Source organism: Anser anser (assembly GCF_964211835.1).
Source record: "Anser anser genome assembly, chromosome: 7".
NCBI lineage: Eukaryota > Metazoa > Chordata > Aves > Anseriformes > Anatidae > Anser > Anser anser.
The window spans coordinates 12,570,194-12,594,094 of NC_139727.1; the positions used below are offsets into that span (position 1 = coordinate 12,570,194).

The window sequence follows — 23,901 nt, forward strand, 5'->3', positions numbered from 1 at the left end:
CAGTTGTGTTTAGCAGTAAGAATATGGCTATTACTGATCTTGCTTTTTGTTTTCCAGACATAAAGAGTCCAGTTCATCTGATGAGCTAGTCAGCTACCTACTTTAAAGATGCTATGCTTGAACAAACAGACAAATGAAAATAAATTTATGTTCAAAAGGGTCCTGTGCAGATATAGGATAGAAACAAATCAATGGAAGTCAGATAAGGACCAACTATTTTCTTGTTGTCACTCCTAGGTTTAAAGACTGGTAGGAGATATTTTACTTATTATTTGCTGAAGTAATTTCTTTATTGTTGAATGCCACCACGAGATTGCATAAGGAAGAAGCTGTGTTGTTCAAGCTTTAGAATGGGGAAAACATGCATGTAAGCAGCCTAATTCAAGGTCATCTGTCCAGAAACAGGGACCCCTTAACAAGAAGTTTCAGAAAGCTGTCAACTATAGAGGAAAGAAGAAACAGTTATCAAGTGAAAAAAATACATTAATTCTGTTTTTAAAATATACATCAGCAATAAAATTTAAAAAAACTACAGATATTCAGATGATGCATATAAATACATACTATGCTGTTCATTTCTGAAGACTCGTAACTTCCACATGGATGGACACTTCCAATAGGTTCCAGCCCTTCTTCATCCCACATATATGTGCCATCAGAGCTATCAGATGGAGAAAGCTCAAAAGAGGACCCAGCTCTGTAATTCATCTCTGGAGAAATCACACTCTCAGCGGTATTCTTTGTACTTGCACTGTTGTCATCCACTGCTTAAAGAAAACAGAAACAGTCAAGATTCTAAAAAACAACCCAATATTCCAAAACATAAAAATAAAAATTAAGGTGTATAAAAACATTATAGTCTGAATAATAAACTGTGTTCTAACAGAAATATCTGAAAGCATTCTACAATATTAAGAACACTCGTCCTAGGAGGTAAAAAGCTCAGGCTGGACTGGCCATTACAACTAAGTATCCTTTTAAACTACATCTTTTCTAGCTTTATACAATGCAGCAATTCATCTCCCAAGAAAGACACTTTTTAGAATTCTGTATCTTTTTAATAAAAAAAGATACTGTATCTTTCTAGCGTGACATCTCTCAAAATAAATATATACTAAGAAAAAAGTACATCAGACTTGAAAATGCAGCTTTGCTTTTAAAGCATCTTCCATCTCTTCCACTGATTTTTTTTTTTTAAGAGTTAATACAGCATGCTTCTGGAAAAAAAAACAGTAACATTACAATTTATAAAATTAATTAAATAAGACACCCTACATTTATTGCTACTACATTAAGCAGTTACAGATGTTCTCTGCCTACAGAGTGGGATAAAAATTGCAGAGATCACTAGTCCAAAAGAAATGAATGCCAAGTAAGGCTAAGAGAAATTCTACAATCCTATGACAAGTTTGGCTAAAGGAGGTATCACTAATTCTTATTCCAAAGAAATAAGAGCTCTTAAAAAAAAATCATGCTTGAAAATGATTACTGTCATGCAAAAAAAAAAAAGCACTGTGAGAAAATAAATTGGCCAGCATAGTCCCGTTCTGAAAAAAAAAATCAGAATGGTTAAACATAACTTAACTGCAATTACAGAATCTTGATGGAGTACATAAAAAAATAATCAAACAACGCAAAGTATTTACCAGACATATTTATATCAAGCCAGTCATCAGCATTACAGCAAGATCCTCCACTTTCCTTGAGAGAAGTGAACGGCTCTATCGATGTCATGCTCCCATGCTCTAACTCTTGAACGCGGCTCTCCTTTTGCTGTACTTGCATAGTTCTATTTGGATCTTCTATGTCTATGAAGTCATCACTGAAGTCTTCACTCAAATCATTTTTTTCCGAGGATGACAAAGAAGATATAGATATTTCATCTCCATCATCACTCATACACATGACATTTGACCCATGTTTTCCCATGCTTTCATGGAGGCCATCAACAGATTCTGTTCTGTGAGCATCGCACTCTATAATGCTATTTTTGTCAATTGCTCGATTAATATTTGTTGAAATTTCAGAGTTCTCCACTATACACGTGTCAGGAGTTGTAGTTTTGCCACCATCCACAATGATATTTCCAGTAAATCGCTGCCTAGTAGGCTTCAGCAAAGAAGGTCGACTTAATCTGTATCCAAAAGACGGTGCGGACCCAGATCCATTTGACAGTGGGGGTTTCTTTGAAGCAGGAGCTGATATACCAGAGTACGGTCTGGTAAATCCATACTTCATAGGTTCATTTCCATTGGGTACATCCAACTGTCGTGCATTTCTTGACAACAGAGATGACCTCTGAGATGTCCTAACAGCTAGATTTTGACTATAAGGCCTTGTAAGATCCACAGCTTTATTAAAGGAATGCGACCTGGTTAAAGATGCAGTGGGGAGGAAGGAATTCTGAATGGAATGTGAAAAACTTTGTGATCTTACCATTTTTTCACAGGAAAAAGGCTTGTTATTGTCTGTAGATTGTGCAAGGCTTTCTCCTGAACTTGTCCTTGTGGCACTGGAATTAGCTCTAGGTCTTTGCAAACCTACCATTGGCCTATTTCCATAAAATCCATTTAAGTGTGATTTTGGAGCACTGAGTCCAGAATATGAGGTCCTTCCTGACAGGGTACCTTTGGCGAATTTTGCTGAACTAGAGAGTCCAGGCAAAGACTTTGGGTTTAATTCCTCTGTAGAAGATACAAACATATTGTTTTGCTTTACTGTTTTTGATGCAACTGAAGCAGTGCTGTTCAAACCCACCCTGAGCACATCGTTACTCAATGCTCCTTGAGATGGAGAATACTTCTCAGAATCAATTAGTTTTTCATTACAATTATGTTTGGAATTGGTGTCTCTCTCATTTTGATCATGAAGTTGATGTTTATTTGATTTTCTCCAGTTGAAAGAAAAGGAAGACATGCGAACAGTGCCATTGTGCTTGCTGAAATTTTTGCCACCATTATTGCCTGCTAAATTAACAGCCGACCCATTTGGCATAGGTTGCAAGACACTTCCTAAAGTTTTCGTTCCATATTTCGGTAGCCTGGAAACCAAGGATGTCCTGGTTTGATTTTTTTCTTCCATGAGCTACAGGGTACATTGGTCCTTAAAGAGTACTTGAATCTAAAGAAAAGAAAGAATATATTAGATCTTAAATAACTGCACATTAAACAATATTCTTCAATACACATTTGCATCTATGTGTTTACTACCTCTATGTAGCTAACTATACCGCAATTATATAAAGTAACTCACGCATTCTGTGAACTCCTGAGAAATATTAATCAACAGCAGCAATTTGGCAGTAATATTATTCGGGTGTCTCTCTCCACCCCCAACATTTTTATTGTCTAGATAAACTGCACTTTTTGCCTTCTTTACATCACTAAAATAAGCTTTAAAAAGGGTGCATATTTTTCCTTTACCTATTTTGAGCAGCAAACTGAATTTTTCAATTGTACTACAATTATTCAACTACATACTTAAGACTTTATATTTAAAAAGGAACAAATTGAACATAGCACAAGTTTGCTGTCAGCAACAGAGAACTTCCAAATCTTTGATGTAAAACCTGACCAAAAGCTTTTTTTTTTTTCAAAATTATTTTTCCTTGCCAAAACGTTCACATTGACCTGACATAGCCCCTGCACGAAAGCAGATTCCGACAGACACCACAGCACATATCCTTAAGTATGAACAAATACAAAATAGCAGTAGAAGAAACAACATTATTGAAAAACAACTGAAAATAAGTTTCCAAATTATTCACTGCCTTGGGAATTTCTCAAGCTCTTCATGCAGAAGATTTGAGGAAACTGAGACATTCAGGGGTGTTTTTGTTTTTAACACTAGTGAATCAGATTTCTGCTAGCAGAACCAGCACAGCGTATAGGAAATCCAGTAGGTGTAAAAATAGCAAATGCACAGATCATATGAGCATGAAGAACCAACTTCTGAAAGAAACCTATTACTGAAGAAAGCTACTTATATTAAGCATCATCAATAGAATTCAGAACCCGAAATTCACTATTTTTGTCAGCCGGTAATACTGTGAAGGCAAGAGATACATCCTAGCAGATGCTCACAGCAAGCATCTTTCTCCTCATTCCAACAGGGATACTTCCCCACTATATCCTCCCGGATTCCATTGATCTCAGAACTTCCCAAGCAAGGAGCTGAGTTCATAGCCTCCTGTTTAACTGTGCTTCAGTACAGGCTTTTCTTCACCAATTTTGTGAATCGTCTATTCTATTTTTAGAATAATCTCAGAGTTTCAGAACTCTATACTTTGTGGTACAACTGTTTGCCTTCATTTGTTGAAAACTCAATAGCTGATCGTTTAATTTGGTGTCCCCAATTTATATGTTATGAGGCACAAAATAATCACTCATCATTGACCTTCACCTCAGCATCTTGTTTTTCCACATCTAAATGATATCCCCATTCAGGATGAAAAATCCTGGCCATTTTTCCTCTTTCTATGGAAACTACAGTCTATTTCGGTTATCTTCTTATTTGTGTACAAGATCTGAAGTACAAGGAAGCAGCTGCCTACAGTATTCAAGTTAATAAAACTCTTAGCAAAGGTGAATTTAAAAGCTTTACTTTTGTGCTGTAGTATGTGAACACAGCCCTAGACCCAGATTCTGAGATAAAAAGATAATTACAGTATTTATTCATTTCCTTACATCTGTGAATTTTCATTCCCTCCCCCCGATTGGGAACATTTCACTGCCACCTTTACTAAAAATTTGTTCCATCCGAACTTATGTCATTTTGGTGTACTTTTGTCATGCTTTTATTTTATAAAGCCGTATCTGCTTTACAGATGTATCTTTGCCTCAACAATTCCTGCCTTGAGAATCCCCATCTCCTTGCTTTAATACGTCACTTGTTTCTTCCACACTTATGCACATATTCATCCTATTACTTTTACAGATAACCATGTCTGTATCATCCTTTCGCACAGCACTTCATCTGTTGTTTTTCCTAGTAATACAATATAAAAAATTTGTCTAAATGCTATTAGTAAAGACTTCTAGCTCAGATAATAAGGGCTTTCAAGTTCCTAAGTTGTATATTCAACGCTGTATATAAAGAAAAGGTTTACTCTAACACTAATTTCTGTATTTGCAAGATGAGGTTTCCCTTTTTTCCAAGACAGATGTGAAAGGATAGCTTGCTTTCGTTATCCTAGATTTTATTAATCAGTCAGTTTCACACACTGGTCTTATAATGGTGCCAAGACAATTAATTTCACTAGTTCATACATTATTCCCTGAAACTAACATCTGTATTTCCTTCATCACAGACCTACTACACACAGCTGGCAGGACTGAAAAGCACCCTGAAAGCTTTTAAACCATGGCAATCATGGACCATGAGAAGCAGGATGATGAGAAGTAATATACAGCAAGTATCATTATACTCATTTGACGTACAGGAAACACCCTGTGTAACCAAAGCAAACACTACCCCAAAGTGAGTCACTCCCCAGGCTGCAAGACCTCACTAAGAAACATTTAAGATAAAAATCAAAGTGGCATTAAACTCATGCAAACTGAAGCACCCTTAGGATTTTGTAAATGAATAGGATGCCCCAGAGCTGTACTTCTGAAAATAAATCTACATTAAAAAGAGAAACGTTCAGAAAGATGGCTTTTTAGGGGCTCCTAATGTAGTGAAAATATCAGAATCCACATTCTGCAACTGGTAGAGCACAATTCCATTTAGAAACACAAATCCACAGATCGAAAATACTAAGTGTAAGTGAATGCTTGCACATTGGAGATGTAAGCCACAGAGTTGTACACATCACATTCTCAGCAGTGGTTTCTTATTTTTATACTGAAGAACGTAAGTTAAGAGTCGTAACAAGATTATCAGCTAGTAAGAACAGTATGGATTTCTCGATGTGCTCAGTACAGACTGTCACACATGATAAAAGGCTGCTATACTACGTAACTGTGGTAGATGTTATGAGACTCACCAGTTTGTACCTTAGAACATCCATTAATCGACATAAAATTTTCTATATAGTCAAAGAGAATATATGGAGAGCCACTCACAAGTACGTTACTACTCATTAACTGAGCCTTAGTAGCTAATGATGCAGATGTTCCTAGCTCGCTACAGCTGAGAAGTGCTTGAAATACTTCCTTACACAAACTTAACACAGAAAAGAGACATGCATTATGCAAAGTTTGTTGCTTAGCTACATTTAAAATAAAGCTTTAAACAAAAAAAGAAAAAAAAAATCCATCAAATTTAGGCAATAATTACCTAAAGTCACAATGATTATCATTTGCTTTTTTTTTTTTGGAAAAGATGCCGTGCGTTTACAAACATCGCACTACTCAGCTTGTTTGCCAGCTGTATTGCAAAGGCAGCAAGTAGTAGCCCACACTTCTTTATAAAGTTTCTGCTGTGCGGTTGCAAGTATTTTTATTGTCTGGAATGCATTAATATCCCCCTGTACTACAGCAAAGACAGGGACACAATGTATACATTCTCTTCCACTTAGATCTCTGCAGAAATCATCCCAGCTAGATTTAAAACAATTTCACACAAACTACATCATGATTTACAAGCAGATCAAAAAAATGATAATTGTAATTTTGTAATTAATATTTTCAAGCATAAATTCTGTTTCTGAGCTGAAAAAAAGACCTCAGTCCCTGCAGAGCTGAGTAACTTGGCATCTCTACTGTCTCCAAACCACAAAGATTCCTAAACTCAGTCAGGAGCCCTGTGACCCAGCTGCATCTCTGTCTGGAGACTGCTACAGTTAAGCTCCTAAACCCACAGTTAAGACACCTACCTGCCAGATGCACATAAATGCTGAGCACTCCACAGTTTGCACTGATCTTACTTGAGTGCTTGTATGTGAATTTAGGTGCCTAATCATCTCAAAAAAAACTACAACCAATGTTTTCTGGTAAGAAAATGCACTTAAAGCAATGCATCCACGTGTTTGTACCTATAAAAAAGAAACTTGCCTACAGTGTACCTGTATAAGAGATTTTTTCATTTATAATGTTATGTCAAATGTCAACCTCAAAGACATTATGTCAAATATATTTAAGTACATTGTCATTTTTTTAATAACTCAGCGCATAAAAATGGCCTTGAACATTATGATGAATTCAGTCACGGCAAGCACCATACTATAGAGCTGAAGATATCCCAAAGCTAGCAAAAAAGGCTCAACTCTTGTCAAGTCTTCAAAACTAAGAAAAAAGTTAAATTAGAAAGCTGCTAATTTAGCTTTCATGCTTTATGGATAAATCCCTTTTCATATCTGTCTACCATCTCTTAGGTGACCGCAAAATTTAAATGAGGCCATTTAATGAGATTACTTTAATCCTCCAACAAGCGCTGCAAATTAAACTTGAAAAGACGACCATTCAGTCCTCTAGGAAGGCTGCTTGCTCATTTATCCTTAATTAGGGAAAGACAAAATGTTATCTTCAAGAAAACTGCACTGATTGCTTAAAATACTTCAGATAATTAAATTAAAAAACTTCCTACAACAAAAACTTGCCTATGTTTTATGAGCTGTAGCTACTGCGTTGCATTTTCAATTCTAGGTTGCATTCATTTGGTTGAAGTACAAATGCTGTCAAAAAACTTAACGGTACCATGTCTGGCAGATAATACTTTCCCCCCAAATCCAGAAACTTTCTCATGAAGTTCTCTCAAACTTCCTGAATTTCAACAAACACTTCCTATTAAAAATGACGTTATTTTAACAATGAAATTTCACTACCAAGAAACTATGCATTCCACAAAACTCAGGTTCAGTATAATTTGAACTGTATTTTTCTGTATTATAAAAAATTCAAAGTACTTTTAGACTTGAGTAATCCATGGATTTTTTTTAAACAGACATTTGGGAGAACAAGCCTTACACATTCTGCCCCGGGAAATGCATTATCAAATGCACACAAGTCTAAATGGGAATTAAACTAAAGGGCCTAGACTTTATACATAACAATCCAAGGAAAAGGAAGTAAGACTTACAAACCCTCTGAAGTGTAACCTGAATGAAAAGGTGCTACATCCCTTCAAGGATATTCAAGATCCTGGTGATAAGAAGGATATTCATTTTCACTCTCCCTTGTACTTTCCATATAGGCTTATGCACACGTAGACAAGTCCTCCAACATTAGTTCCAACTAGCAAACACACCATCCACAGTCTGTTTCAACAACATCAGGAAAGCAATTTCCTATATCATCATCTCAGCATAGTTTTGCATCTGAAACTGCCCTACGTGTTGTGGAAGGATTCTTGTAGTACGAGACAGCTGAAAGTTTACACGTTTCACATTTGGGCACCCTTAAAATAACACTGCCCGTATGGCCCACGCCAGAGAGCTAACAGCAGTCTGAAGCTCCAAACAAATTGTTATTTGAGGGACCAAACTCCCTCTTACTCTCATGGCAGTGTGGATCAAACAGCTGCCAGATGAAACACATCCAGTAGACAGTGACAGATGAGCAGCTCTGCAGAACAATTGCTATGCCAACAGTTTTGAATGCATCCTTTGTTCATCTTGTCAATTTTAAGTGGACTTAAATAACGAGAATTACCAAGAAGCAACCTTTAGATGCTTTTCTTTGAGCAACTTCGTTCCCCACATGAAGGATATCTTCTTGATGCTAGAGACAAACATAAATTCATGGAAGAGGGCTGTGCTGAAAACCCAAGGTGGTCAACACTTCCTCATTACTTCTGGAAAACAGGAACAGTACTTTCCTGAAGGTGTATAGGAAGCTGGCAGCTGCCACAGTACACAAGCTTGCTTATCCATCCAGAAATATTAGGTCCACCAGCATCCATTTAGCAGCAAGCACCAATTATTAATCAGTCAAGGTGGTTTGGTATTTGGTGTGGTGTCAGACTGACAGAACAACTAGCACAGAGTTCAGCACTGTTATTCACGTTTCTGCCATCATATGTTGGATGTTACCCAAGTTAAAGTTTAGTGACCACACTTGCCAAGCCAAACCTCATAGTCTTATTATTTGCCTTCCCCAGAAAGACCAACTAAGAGACTCTGTAATTCTACTTGTTTGGCTCGGTGGCAGGTGATCTGAAACAGCAGTTTACCGATTTTATGCATATTTTTAGCAACACAAACTTGACAAGATAATTTCCAGGGACCTTCATTCTTTTCCCCGGAAAACAAAAGCACATTTCTATCCATGCACACAACATGGATAGAAAGGCAAAAACATTCCTCCCATGGAAACCTAAACTATCTCCTCTGGCTAAAAACCTACTCAGCCACAACATTGCACTAGGGCATTGAAAAGAACTGGTAACGAATGTCCAAGCAGCATGAAAAACAAGCGATGCATACAGGCAAGGCAGGCAGAATCCACCACCTTCAGTAACCATTACATCCTGTTTTCTGCGCCGTGCTTATTACAGGAAAGAGCCCTGCTGAAAACACAGACACAAGACCAGGTATTCAAGATGCTGCAAAAAGCCTTCAAAACGACTGCTCCTAACACCCCAGTGGTTTTCACTACAACTATGATGCCTTCCACACACACAAAAAAAAAATACACAGTGTGAAGAAAGATTGTATTTTACTTCTAGTTATCTGCTGCATCTAGATATATCACATGGCCTTTGTGAGTTTTAGAGCAAATGTATTTCAACCATGCCCATGGTGCATGGCTTATAAAAACAACCTTTGGACACCACTGGGTTTTAGAACACTTGGCAACTTTTACATACACATACATACATGTGTTAATATTCAGGACACACAAAGAATGAGAATCTTTTCACCCCTGACATGCTTAGCAATGATTTAGTTCCTGAGTTAAAAGTATAACTTAAGAACTGTTTTACTTTTAGAAACAAAAAATAAAAAAGCACTACGTATGCATTACTTCTACCAGCATAGAGAGGTGTTCCATGACATTAGGGAAAAAAAAAATCAGGGAGGCTTTTGCAGCAGATAAAGCAAAAAGCTTCTTCAACTTTGGAACACTGCAGGATGGGTAGCGTGGCCACCAGTCAGTTTGCAGCTGTGAGGGGACCATGAGAGCTTAACAGAATGAAAGAAACTACCAGAAGATCTGGACAGCAAACACAACCTCTGAGCAGCACATGTCCTGAACTGAATAAGAAATAGAAGAGATACATCCTGAGGAAACTGTGCATGTTGTATGAATTAAATTGAATTAGAATACAATTAAAAGTTTCAATGGTTGAAAGATTGAACGTCTGAGTATTTACAGGTGTCACATGTTATTCTGCATTATTCACCTTACAGACTGGCTCCAGCTAAGACAAAAAAAAAAACCCCTTCTTCTGTAAAATTCAAGATCCAGTAAGATTTAGTTGCTTTACAGTAATATCCTCCAAGCCTGCCTTCCTTCCCCTGTCCTCAGTCTCTCTGATACACCTCTGTTCTTGAATCAATTACTGACGCTTCATGAAGGCATCCATGAATTTCTCAGTGCACCCCTTTATTATGCGCAAACTGCACAGTGATTCACACCAGCATCCTTGACAGATTGTTCTTTGAGGGTTCAATGGTCAAAGTATGGCATGAAATTGCAAGACACTTAATATTACTGTTTTATTTCTCTTGTGTTCTAAGCTGTGAGATTCTTTCCCCAGACTTGAGAGCCTAGAGGTAAGTTCTTTTCTGTTCTTCCTCCCTCACCGTTAAGTATGGGGATGTTCTACCCACACATGAAGTTTATTGTATCAAACACCAAGAACAACGGCTATCCAAGCTGCTCTCGTGCTGAATTACGATTATTGTCGGTCAGAATACACTAGGTCAAGGAACAGAAGCAGAGGATGATAATGAGTAGAGATGAAAAGAGGAAACAAGACAGACATCACAAAGAGACTGGGACTCTCGTATTCCTAACACTGAACAATATATTCAGTCAACACAACAAGAAGATATGACATTCCTTGCAGTCTAAAAATAAGCATTGTTGTTATTCATCAGAATATGGCTTCTTAATGTTTTGTATGGCTAGAGGACAAAAGTGCTTTCTGAAGAAGAAGAAACAGGAAAATGCAGCTCTATTTTTGTAGAGGAAAGCTACTAGAATACTTTCAGAGTCAAAAACTTAATTCACATCCCTTAGGGCCACACTCACAATTCAGTCCACCGTTAATGCTGCTTACATTGAATATCAGGCACCTCAAGGGAAGGGGGGAGCTACTTGCTATCTGCCTAGACATTTATGCTTTGTAATATTTTGCCCTCCTGTGCTTTGCATAATGGTGAAATGGAGACTATACTTTTTCAAAGCCAAAATTTCCTACGAAACCTTCCTAAAAGGTTTTTAACTGGAAAACAAAAGCACTTTTGTATGCATGTAAACAACACGGATAAGAAGGTGAAAACATTCCTCCCATGGAAACCTAAACTATCTCCTCTAGTGAAAAGTTTACTCAGTCACAGCACTACACAAGGGCATAGAAAAGAACCCTGAAAAACGGTAGGGAAAAAAAAAAAACAAAACACAAATAACAGGATTTATCATAAATACTTTAAAAGTTTATTGACAATCATATAAATTTCCATGAAAAGAAAAACCTCTGCTAAGGTTTCTCATATACATAAACCTGCACTGATTTTCAGCATTCTTACAACAGACTGTTGAGGTACGTGGCAGTCAATGTCTACAGGCTCGGCCAGCTACAAGGGAGCAGCTTCAGGACAAAGAAAAGATGGAAGGAAGATGATACTGGGAAGAGCAATCGATATTTTACGCCAACAAGAAGAAAATTTCAGAGCCTGCAGAAAGAATAGACCTGAAATTCTTGCATTTTGCTTAAATTCCCATCACATTCCTCTTAAATGGTACAAACATTACAGTTCATTCATAAATGAGAAGTGAAATCCAATGGTATTTGCTATTTCCTGCATTCCTGGCTGGCAGCCTGTTCTCAGGGGCAGGGGTCAGTTGGCAGTAGACAGTAAAGTGCTGCAGAGGCACATCGTGCCTCTGAGGCTGCCAGCTATCTCATGCATCTTCATGGAGCCATCAATTCCACCCTTCTCCAAATGGCTTACTCTTCTGGCCACAGCTGACATGAAACATAGGTGTAATCAGACTTCTGTCAAATTTCTGGAAAACTCCTTTAGTAAGAACTAAAGGTGACTTAGACACTGATGGACATAGGGCTTTCCTTAAATTTGCTTTCATGCATTCCTCTGATCCTTCATCAGAATGCAGCAGAGTCACATCCTGTTAAATTTGAACTAGCAGTGTCAACTCTGCACCTGCAGATGGAAACACCACGTGCTTCCTGCATAGCCAGCTCCTCAAAACTGAAGATCCAAACCAGCAAGGCTTTCTCTAGAAATCCAGAGAACACAAGGCAGAGCTGATAAGCGTGCTACATTAAGTATGCTGACTCCAAGAACACGTTTCAAAGCATTACAAGAGAAGGATGAGATGCACTGTAATAAATCAGAAGCGACTCACATAATCATGACTGATACACCTGGCTCCAATGGAAAAACACTCATGCTAGAAACAATTAGATTACGTGGATTGCTTCATTTGTTACATAACAAAGAACAGCCTCCCAGGGCACAACCACTTCAACAGATTCAGCCTTAGAAAGTGAGTCATGTCAACCATCTTCAGTAAGCAGCTTAAACGCCTAGCTTGCGAAACATGTATTGTTCTCAAAATCCTTGTTGGTGAGGAGATACAAAGCGTCTTTATTTGCTTCAATTCTTTGATGACGTTATTCAGTTTAGATTGTTACCAAATTCACAAGGACAGTAAAAAACAAAGGGGAAATCCAAACTAGGGAGAGACATACACCATCTGTCTGCCATACAGCTCTAGTGCCCTGCAACCTACAAAGTCCTGTTGCTACGCAGAAGGAAAGAACGGAGCTATCCTATTCTGCAAGCACACACACCCCCAAGTGCCGTAGCTATGAAGCACATCTGTATCTAAGTTACTCTTTTGTGCAGTCTCATCACATGTCTGTATTTGGCAAGACTTCTATCCTGGAAAGTAAATAATTGGGGGAGGGAGGGGAAGGAGTGACACACTCTTATCTTCCTCATTAGATGTAGGCAAAAGCCTTTCAGAAAAGTTTTAAAGCTGACATCACCGTTTAAGTCATGAAGGCTAATTAAGTTTTATTCTATAGCTAAGATTGACTGAATAATCCCAGAGACTACAGCCCAGAACACAAGTGTTGTAGAAGTGAAACACCAGGTCTCAGCCCCTCCCCTCAAAGACACGATCATGTCAACATCAAAGCAACCGATACCAGGAACAGACCGCTGTGTTCACAGATGGCGTTACTCCTTCAGCAACGTTTTATGTTGGTCACTTCAATTTTTCTGAATTTATTCTTGAGACAAATTGCTTTTATGTCAGAACTCAAGAGGCAGAGCAATGCCATTCTGCAAACAAGTGGGATTTAGTCGCTGTTGTCAAGCAAACACTTCACTCACAGATACACCGTGAACACACTCACTAGAATCTGTTACCTTAAAACTAAAGGTTTAAGTCCAAAACACATACATTTAAAAAGAATAATTTTCCATTGCGCAGTTTAACACTCATGAAGATGAACGTGCCATTTCCCTCAAACCTATCCCCTGTCACCCAGTGATTCAAACACACCCACTCTTGTCTGTAGCTCTGTGAGGAGAGCTTTACTTCGCCACTGCTTCAGTAACAACCCGAAGAGCCAGCTGCCGGTTACTGTTTTCTGTTCACTATTTAGCGATGCTACCTGGAGCAGGATTTTCTTGCTGATAAGACCAGGCAGGCTGGAAGCCAAATGAAGCATTGAATGTAACTGATTACAGATGGAAATAGCCCTTTTTATCCTCTCACCTTTGTCCATCCTTCTCCTCTAGTTCATTTATTCATCTGATGCAACGTTTACAAATAAGAACACCAAACTGCCTTGAGCTAAAACCCCTTTTGATTGCACGAACAGATATTGTTTAGTACATTGTTTTATTGACTATACAACAACTAATGATGGGAGCAATGCTACCAGCACGAACCACATTTGAGCACTTTATCCACATAGGTATCTTAAAATCAAGAATTCCCATCAGTTTCAATCCGCAGCTTGGCTGTGCTTACCAGCCATGTGTAAGATTTTTCCTCCCCCCAGCTCACACACATTCAATCTTATTGGTGAATAAGTAAGCAGTTTAGTTACAGGTTAAGCTGGAGAACAAGTACAGATAACTCAAGGAGACAGCATGCAATTCATAGACACGCTGCTACTGAGATAAGCCTCAGAGGTTCACAGGTAACAACTGAACGAGACTAGACAAGATGATAGGTAGAGAGAAGAAAATTCTAGGAATTCCCTTTCTACATGCTGCCAGTGCTATTTTAACTCGGCTCATTTTTTGTCAGAAAACCATGATCTTAAGAAATGAATGTCAAACCTCAGCTACAGACTTAAAGAAAATTATATTCTTAAATCAGCTACTGCTGGACTAAAAAGAGACTTGAAAATGGAGTGACAGAGAAAATCTTAAACTTCTCTCATGAAAAAAAGCAAACCCTGCATAAGCTTGAAATATTAAACAGATTATATTTCTTTGGTTTTGGATCATGGTGATTCAACTTCAGTTCTCTAGTTCGGCCATCCAGTTCCAGCAGACAATCTTACTTTAAAGGCAACGAACAAGAAGTCTTCGTCTCCTGTGCTAGCCCTCAACCAACACACCAGGAAGACACAGCACAGGGCAAGACCTACAAATACTTTCAAGTCACAGGATTTCTTGAATTTGATGTAGTTTGGTTTGGAACCCTCAGCAGCTCTCTCCTCCGCTGTCCTGTCCAATCTGTCTTTGGCTCCCCAATTTTTTTCTATCCACAACTGCCTTAAGCAAGGAGCAGTATTCAGCACTCCTGTTAACTCTTTCAAAGATTAGCTTCATCTGACACAGCTAACTTCTACAGGAGGATACTGCAGTCAGCATCATATTTATCCTTCCATTAACATTTTTCTGTTTCTACGAGAAGTGTTCTTTTTTCCAAGGTTGCAAGTCCTAGAAGGACATCATAACTCCTCAAGCCATCTTTTTACTCTTCTGGGTTCAAAACACTCTCTATTACATATATTAATTAGCACAGATTTTGGGACAGGAGCCACGAATACCTACAGTTCCCATCTCCAAGTATGGGCACAAATGAATTTATGGAATGGCATAATGATACCTGACTTCCCCCCCCCCCCCACCTGACATGGACCAATGAGTTTATATTTTTAGCTATGTGTTATAATTCCACAAATCTCATCCCAGAGTGACAAAACCCAACCCACAGCCCATTTGTTTATGCACAAAGCTAGGATTGTTCTTCTCTCCCACAGATATATCTCAACATTTATGATTGCTTTTACATGCCACTTTATATGCAAACAACCAGCAGAAGCAATAAGGTTTTGCTGCAGGTCTTTATATCATATAATCTTTCCAACACTTTGAAGAATGCTGCTCATGTCAGCTCATCATTCACCCTGTTTGCCAGGTCATTTAGGATACAGGAGTCCTCGCACATACTCCTGTGGAACACTGCTTGTAAATGCCCCAGGTTACAAGAACTGGCTACTGATTTCTGCCTTCCTAACTACTGAACAAACCAGTTACATGGATCAATCTGCTTCATATCCGTGCTTTCAAGAAGCTACTAGGTTGCTTGTATTCTCTCAAGTTAAATTTGACGTCTCTTCAACATCCACCCTTAACCAAAATCACTGCAGCCACATACAAACATATAATAGCTTTCAGTTGAAGCTTGCTTATTTTTGAATCACAGATTCGAAGTGCCACTTCCTTGCTATGGAATTTCATTTCATTTGTGCTGGACACTTACAGCTCCTGTCTATGATTTGATTACTACAAATCCGTTCGCCATCAGAACACCAAACTCTGGAAGAATATTGTAGTACCAAATAACTTGGCCAGTCTGCCACAGCATAACAAATAAACATATTTATAACTACAGACTGACAAAACTTCCTTAAGTATTTTAAAGTGTTTTATATTTTCTCACTGATTTTCTGATTAACAGTTAGATTTGTATGTACCTATCAAGGCCAGCCTTTTAAAATGCAGAAGCCATAGATACTGATAATGTAATAATTCGCAAGTGAAAAGTGAAACAGTTTCTCTAAGAAACTGACCTGTAGAACATTAATGATTAGTGACAGTTTGTCCACAGCGTATCTGTTTCTCCCACATTAGCTTATTAAATTACGCAGCCATGGTCATCTGTGATAACGCATTATTTGAAATTAAAGGAAGGTGATGCTTATGATTTGTTTTGTTTACTCAGTATCTCAAATTTATTCCTGGTAAAGCGCTATTTTTATACATTACTATTTCAGAGCACTTGCACAACGGAAAGATTTACACAGATTGGGGTGTTCTGTTTTCGTTTGGTTTGGGTTTGCTTTTTATATGAGCTGTTTCCTGATGGAGAAGCTGTGCAGGATGCAAGCTTCTGCTACTTTTCTCAGGTCTCCTGCTACTAACAGCTGTAGCTTAGGCCTTGCGAAGCTTAAACCTATGCAAGTTTGCCTTGCTGAGATGCAGGTCAGTTGAAAGTCGTAGCTTCCTCCAAATCAAAGATACAGATTAACAAGCCTATGTAATAGTATTATATAAGATCAGGATTTACTTAGATGTGATTTTCTACCTTTAATATGATTCACAGAAAGAAACTGTGTATCATACAGATTCAGATTCTAGGGAGAACCTCTGCATCTATGTAGAGCCCGAGTCTCCAGCTCAAAGCATACATGATATTTGAGTCAAGAGAATGCAGGGTGTTCAGGACATCCTCCCATCACACTGAACTCGTGCTGTGTGTGTCACAAGCCACCTAGGCTAATGAGGCTAAAAACACAGGAGTTCTTATGCAATTCAGAAATCATTTGCAATTTAAGGGTTATTCCAGACCGAAAACTTGTTCATCCACCACACAAAAGTAAACCTTTATCAGCAATTTTCCTCTGGCTAAGAAACTACGACATTTTGTGCAGCCTGAACCTTGCCAACATTAGCCATACTTCTGCTTCAATCAGAGCCATTACAATGCACTCCACAGAACACTACCTCGAGTCATCACGGACTAAGTGCTCACGAAAATCCCAGCGAGCTTTCTAGTGGGAAAGGCATTTCACTGACAACTCGTGACACCAGTTCCCCACGTGACCAGTGATAAGCATCCCCCAACCCAAGGAGACTTTCTAACTTCACTTACTATAACAGACTATCAACAGAACTGTTCCTGCTGAATCCTCCCCTCTAGGACAGGAGATAGCTAGCAAGTGAAGCCCAGATCTCTGCAGCTCTGGAAATCAAGTAACTTTGGACTAAGGAGGATACAATATTCTCAGAATGCCTTCAAAAATGCATCTAGTTTGATTGAAGTTTAGAAGTGAGTTTCAGCCTGTGTCCCAGAGGTAGGAAGAAATACAAAGACCTACGCTTACTAGCTAAGCATCTTTGGAATAGTTATTATAGCACTGTTTTGACTTTATTCTAACATACATGCATTCGGGTATACAGAGATTTACATAAGCTTTTTTATTGCTTCAACTGAAACACAATACAGGATTTTAAACCTAATTATCAAAAGCACCATTAGTATTTTGATCTTCTTAGCATCCCTGTTGGCAAGGAATTTAACCGTGCTTGAAAGCTTCCAATTAGGAAGAAAGCACTGCTGTTTACATTTCCAAACAGTAGCAAAAAGAAAATACCACAATCACTGCCATAACTGGTACCTTTTACCCTGTCTCCATTTTCACAGACCTGCATTCTTCTAACAACTTCAGGCAAGCGATGTTCATTTGAAGACTGAAGGCACGATGGCTCTCTAGATAGAGAGCCTGTGCCAACTCTTCTACGTAACGGGTTTATTCCAAATGACCAATCCATCTTAAGGGATGATCAGGTCCAAAAGTAATAGGTTTTACTCTAGCAAGCTTTTACATGAGCAGTTCCATTAAACAGGATTACTCATTAGTATAACACTATGCTAAATGAGAATATTATGTTCATGGAGATCATTACTATTCATTTTTTCACATATTCATATGCATTATTAATTACCTAAATTCAGAAACACAAGGTGCCATGAACAATAAAGAACAATGTAGACATCTTCTAAACGTGAAGCATTTCTACAGCCTTGTGATTAGAAGACAACACTCAGCAGTTTTTGGAGCCCAAACACTAAGACTGCTACGATGAAAGGCGTCAACTGTGAGCAAACACTTCATTTCTATTTTAAAAACATCTTGACTAGAATGAGTTGTATATTCACATAGCTCCTAGGTTAACGTTTGGTGTTCGCCTCTTCAGCTTTAAGATATTAAATTCAAAATGGGCCCGTAAAATCTAGAATGATGTGATCCATTACAGACTTGAGAAACTATCTGCCAATTTCATTCAGTATCACTAAACACAATTAAATATTTACTGCCTCATGCTGCCATGACAAAGCATTTTATCCCTGAAACTGCTTCAGGGAACATATTTTTAAGCGGTTCCCGGTTAGAGGAGGGTACTGAAACGAGACCTTCGATGCAATGTCACTTCCCTTCCAACACCTCGATAACAAAACGCGCTGTTCTGCAGCAGCCCAGGGCTGGAGGCCCGCGCAGCGCAGCACCAAGCCCGCCCGGCAGCCAGCACCACCCCTGCGGGCGGTGACACGGCGCCCCGGCCGGCAGACCCCTGCGCTCTGCACCGACCCGCCCCCCTTACCTGGCTGCGCCGCCAGGCCCGGCCGCTAGCGCTGCGCCGGGGCACGCCGCTCCCCTTCGCTCCTGCTTTCCGCGGCTGCCGACGGGCGGCCCGACCCCCTCCGACGCAGAGCTGGCGGGGCGAGCCGCCGCTGCCTCATGGCGTGCCGGGGCGCACCTCAGGGCTCGGAGCTGCGGCGGGCTCTGCGCGATGGAAGCACACCCTCAGCGGCACCGCCGCGGAGACCCCGGCCCCGCGCCCCGCCACCTCCCAGCCACCTCAGCCTGCCTCCCTCGGGGCTGCCGAGGGCTCCCCGCCGCGCCGCGCCGGGCTCCAGCCCGCACCCACCCCCGCAGACCTGGGGGCAGCGCCCGCCCCGCACTCACCGCCGGGCCACGCCGGGCCCGAGCCTCCCTCCCCTCAGCGCGGCGCCCCCAGGTACCGCCCGCCCCGCCCCGCCCCGCCCCGGCCGGGCCCGCCCCGCCCGCCACGGAGGGGAGGAGAGGGGAGAGGCGGGGCGGGGCGCGCAGCCCCTCGGCGCATGCGCGGGGAGCCCCGCCCCCCCGCCGCGCCCCTCGCCTCACCCTGACGTCACCGCGGGCGGGTGGCGCGCGGCCGGCCGTTGGGCCCCGGCAGTCAGCCGTTAGGCGCCGTGGCGCGCGTCGCCTCACGGAAAGGGCGCGGGGCCCGCTGGCGGTGCGGCTGCCCGGGCTGGCTGCCGGGTCCCGCCGTACACCTCCTCCCGGCTGTTCGGCACCCCCGTTCCTTCGGTTCGGCTTCAGGCGTTCCATTTTTCAGCTCAGACTGAAACGGGGAATTATTTCTCGGTTCTTCCGTGCCTGCTGCGTCAGGCCCCTCAGAGGAAGAAAGCCGTGCGGTAGCCTCAAGCTGTGTTCGTGTGGAGGAGAAATAAACGCCCAGTGGTTGATAAGCATCACTTGCCACGGCCTCCTGACCGGGTGCGCTGCCTGGGCTGTGCATGTTAGCGCCTCGAGTGCCTGCTTACCTTTCTAGACACGGGCTGTGAAACTCCTACGCGTTTGTAGGAGCACAAAGGCCTTTTTTTAAAATGAGGAACAACAACTGAAGCTTTTCCATGTCTTTTTGCCTGTACTTCAATCTACCAGTCACGTTAATGCATTTATTCTTAGAACAATTTGAAGTATAATTACTCCCCTGTGGTACAGGAAGGAAAAAAAAAAAAAAGTAGAGATTAAATCTCTTGCACAAAGCTAAAGAGATAGCAAAGCCAGGAAATGAACTCAGCTTTCCTGAGTCAGGCGTCCTTGCTTTAACCACACAGTCATCCTTTCTTTTGGTCATTCTCAGCTTCTGAGTATTAATGTAAACCTCAACAGCATTAGCACAGATTTGACTTTTCTCTACTTTGTTCAACAGAACAACTTTACTGTTCCCACTGAAATTTCCTCCAACTTCTCCATTTCCTTCCCAAAATTAAGAGAAATTATATTATAGGCTCACTGAGGCCTTCTTATATTCCCCACTTCTCAGTTATATTCCCCTTTCTCAGGCGCGGTATTTCTCAGTGGCAGGTATTTCTTCAACCCAAATACTTTAAATATAAGCGCATAAAATGATTGTGGAGCTTCAAAGGTGTAGCTCTTGGGCCGGCACACAAATGGGCATAATAAAACAGATCAAGGAACAAATGATATCCTGTCATCACACTTTTCTACTAGAGCAGAAGACTAGGAACACTTGTGGCAACACAAGGGAGGCACATAAGCTTCATGTACTGACCTAGAAGTGGTGGGACAACCACCTTTTTATCTATAGCTTATACTTTTTTTTATTTGAAAATGATTTTGAAGCCAAATTCTAAAAGAAAACTATATATAAAAAAGAAGAAAACAGCCTAGAGATATTTTAGGGCAGAGTTGAGAGTTCTGCTATCTGTTTAGACATTTAGCAAATTGCCACAATGCCTATATAGCCTCAATCATAAGATGCAGTCTTTCCACAAAATTCACAGCTTTTTTTGAATAATAACTTCAAAAAAGGAAGCATTATAGAATCATACAGAACTGCAGAATGGCCGAGTTTGGAAGGGACCTCTGAAGATCATTGAGTCCAACCCCCCTGGCAAGCAGGATCACCTAGAGCACGTTGCACAGGATGGCATCCAGGCGGGTTTTGAATATCTCCAGAGAAGGAGACTCGACAACCTCTCTGGGCAACCTGTTCCAGTGCTGTCACCCTCACAGTAAAGAAGTGCCCCCTCATATTGAGCTGGAACTTCCTGTGCTTCAGTTTGTGTCCCTTGCCTCTCATTCTGTCACTGGGCCCAACTGAAAAGAGACCGACTCCATCCCCTCAACACCCTCCCCTCAGATATTTATACACATTGATGAGGCCTCCCCTCAGTCTCCTCTTTTCCAGGTTAAACAGGCCCAGCTCTCTCAGCCTGTCCTCGTACGACAGATGCTCCAGTCCTCTCATCATCTCCATAGCCCTCCTCTGGACTCGCTTCAGTAGCTCCGTGTCCCTCTTGTACTGGGGAGCCCAGAAGTGGACACAATACTCCAGGTGTGGCTTCACCAGAGCTGAGCAGAGGGGCAGGATCACCTCCCTTGACCTGCTGGCAACGCTCTTCTGAATGCAGCCCAGGGTACCTTTGGCCTTCTTGGCCACAAGGGCACACTGCTGACTCGTGGCCAGCCTGCTGTCCTCCAGGACTCACAAGTCCCTCTCTGCAGAGCTGCCCTCCAGCAGGTCAGCCCCCAGCCTGTACTGGTGCTTGGGGTTATTCCTCCCTAGGTGCAGGACCCTGCACTTGCCTTTGTTGAACCTCATGAGGTTCCTCTCGGCCCAACCCTGCAGCCTGTTGAGGTCCCTCTGAACGGCAGCACAGCCCTCTGGGGTGTCAGCCACCCCTCCGAGCTTTGTGTCATCAGCAAACTTGCTGAGGCTGCACTCCCTTCCATTGTCCAGGTTGTTGAGGAGTAAATTGAACAAGACTGGACCCACTACTGACCCCTGGGGGACACCGCTAGCTACAGGCCTCCAACTAGGCTCTGCACCACTAAGCACAACTCTGTAAGCTCTGTTGTCAAGCCGACTGTCAATCCACCTCACTGTCCACTCATCTAGGCTGCACTTCCTGAGCTTGTCTATGAGGATGTTATGGGAGACAGCGTCAAAAGCCTTGCTGAAGTCAAGGTAGACCACATCCACCGCTCTTGCCTCATCTACCCAGCTAGTCATCTCATCATAGAAGGCTATCAAATTGGTCAAGCATATTTTCCCCTTGGCGAATCCATGCTGACTATTCCTGAATGTTCTTCTAAGGGTTAACCACCCATAATGCAGTTAGTGTAAATAACGTAGACCTGCTTAGGTCTAAGAGACTAGTTGAAGTACTTAAGCAGTCTAGTTAAACTACTTAAACAATCTATTTGAAACTACGTTGTAAAATACTGCCATTTTTTTCTGCACATCTTCAGTGGCCATATTTCTACAGTATGTCACCTTCACAAACATGCAAAAGCATTTCTAGACAGCAATTAAAATCATATTGTACATGTCTAAAATCCAAATATGCTGTATTTCATTTATTTTTAAATATGTTCCCTCGGTATCTGTTAAAACAAATTAGTATATATTTCATTTACATCTGATACAGTTTATTTTTTATTCCAACTTAGCTTGTATTCACATATGCCGAAAGCCCCAAGGAATATAAATGTCTAACATTTCCATTGAGTCAGTAGGAAGCTTCAGGATTCTGAAACATAAGTAAAAGCTGTTATTTCAGCCTGAGTTATACGTATGGAAATTATATCCTTTTGTATAAATAAAAATGATTCTAAATCAGGCTGGATAAACATTTTTTCCCATATTTTGTAACTGAAATGTTGACTGATAATCCCAGTACTCAAAAAATACCTTTCCACTAGTGACAGTGTTATGGAAATTTATCTAGTGTGTTTGGGTTTTTTTTTAAATCCAACGTATGAAGACACCATTCAGTGACGCAGTAGAAAAAATAACTTAGACTTATGTTTCTAATAACTCCCTCCAAATTTAACATAATGTGAAAAGTTGACTGGAATTCAATGAAATCTCTGTAGACTCAGTAAAAACATTTAAATATATTTGGCATCGTACAGCTTATCTTTATGTAAACATCGTTGTAAAAGATCCTGTTCTAAATGAATGCTTATCCTAAGCTGATTGATGTGGTAAATTTTGCTATTTACTAACAGTTTAAATAGCACAATCCTTAAAAAAAAAAAAAAAAAGAAAAGAAAAAAAAAGTTTAATAAAGATGAAATGCAGTCTTTTTGTTTGTATAGCTAGTGTCCTCCATTTTACAATATCATTATGGTCTTTAATGCTGTGATATGCAGAAGTAATAATCTACTTATAATCAGCCTACAATGCCGTGGATAACAAAGCAATACAGCTATGCATAGTAAGAAATAAAACATAAAGCAAATAGCAAAAGAATACATACATAAGCACATCACATGTATGTATTTGTTTTCATTTGACAGCATTCATCTTAACATTCATCCACAAGGAGAGATTGTCAGCATCACTCAGCAGTCAGAAGCAAAGAACCTGATCCTTTTGAGCCTCATTCAAAAATTGGTTAGAAATGACAAAAGATACCTGTTGGTGCGGTGAACACATTTGTACATGCTGTTAGCACAAAAATAAATGCAAAATTTGTAACAGAGTTGCTCATTTATACCCCCACTGATTAATCCCTACCTTGAAGTGACAAGACAGCTAAGAGGAACACACCAGTTTGATTCTAGTCATCCTCTCCATTAGGATTGCCAATAATTTTACCAGTCCTAAAAACAGCTTGATTATACGACGTCCCATCAAGCTCTTAAATTAAGAGCCTTGCATTACTTCCTCATGTTTCATTGTAACACATGATATTCTGCTTTAGAATGATTAAGGAGTGTCCAATATTATCTTTATGAGACAATAATTTTGTTTCCTTAAATATTATTTTTCCCAATGGCAGATATTCTGAAATATGGTGAGACATTACAAGAAACCTAGGATAGATAGACTTGCAGATTAATCCCACCTTCCCTTCATAGGGAAAATTCCCACTGACTAGGCAACTGCATGAGAAAATATATAATAACTGAAAGCATTGAGGTTAATTCATT

The 23,901-nt window shown here is 40.4% G+C and overlaps 1 protein-coding gene across 9 annotated transcripts in view; it reads right to left on the reverse strand.

Moving 5' to 3' along the window:
* Positions 1-19,243, reverse strand: part of CCSER2 (coiled-coil serine rich protein 2) — a 72,045-nt gene extending 52,802 nt beyond the window's left edge. For 3 of the 9 annotated variants that reach the window (XM_083844333.1, XM_083844339.1, XM_083844338.1), the window contains exons 1-4: positions 19,135-19,243; positions 18,770-18,951; positions 1,647-3,120; positions 565-767 (exon numbers count right to left, since the gene is read on the reverse strand). In XM_083844333.1, coding sequence (XP_083700459.1) covers positions 565-767; positions 1,647-3,081 — 1,638 coding nt within the window. In that variant the 5' untranslated portion in view covers positions 3,082-3,120; positions 18,770-18,951; positions 19,135-19,243. Of the gene's footprint in view, positions 1-564; positions 768-1,646; positions 3,121-18,769; positions 18,952-19,106 lie in introns of all 9 variants that reach the window. The other 6 variants (XM_083844336.1, XM_083844341.1, XM_083844334.1 and 3 more) reach the window with 4 other exon arrangements.
* Positions 19,244-23,901: the final 4,658 nt, after the last annotated feature.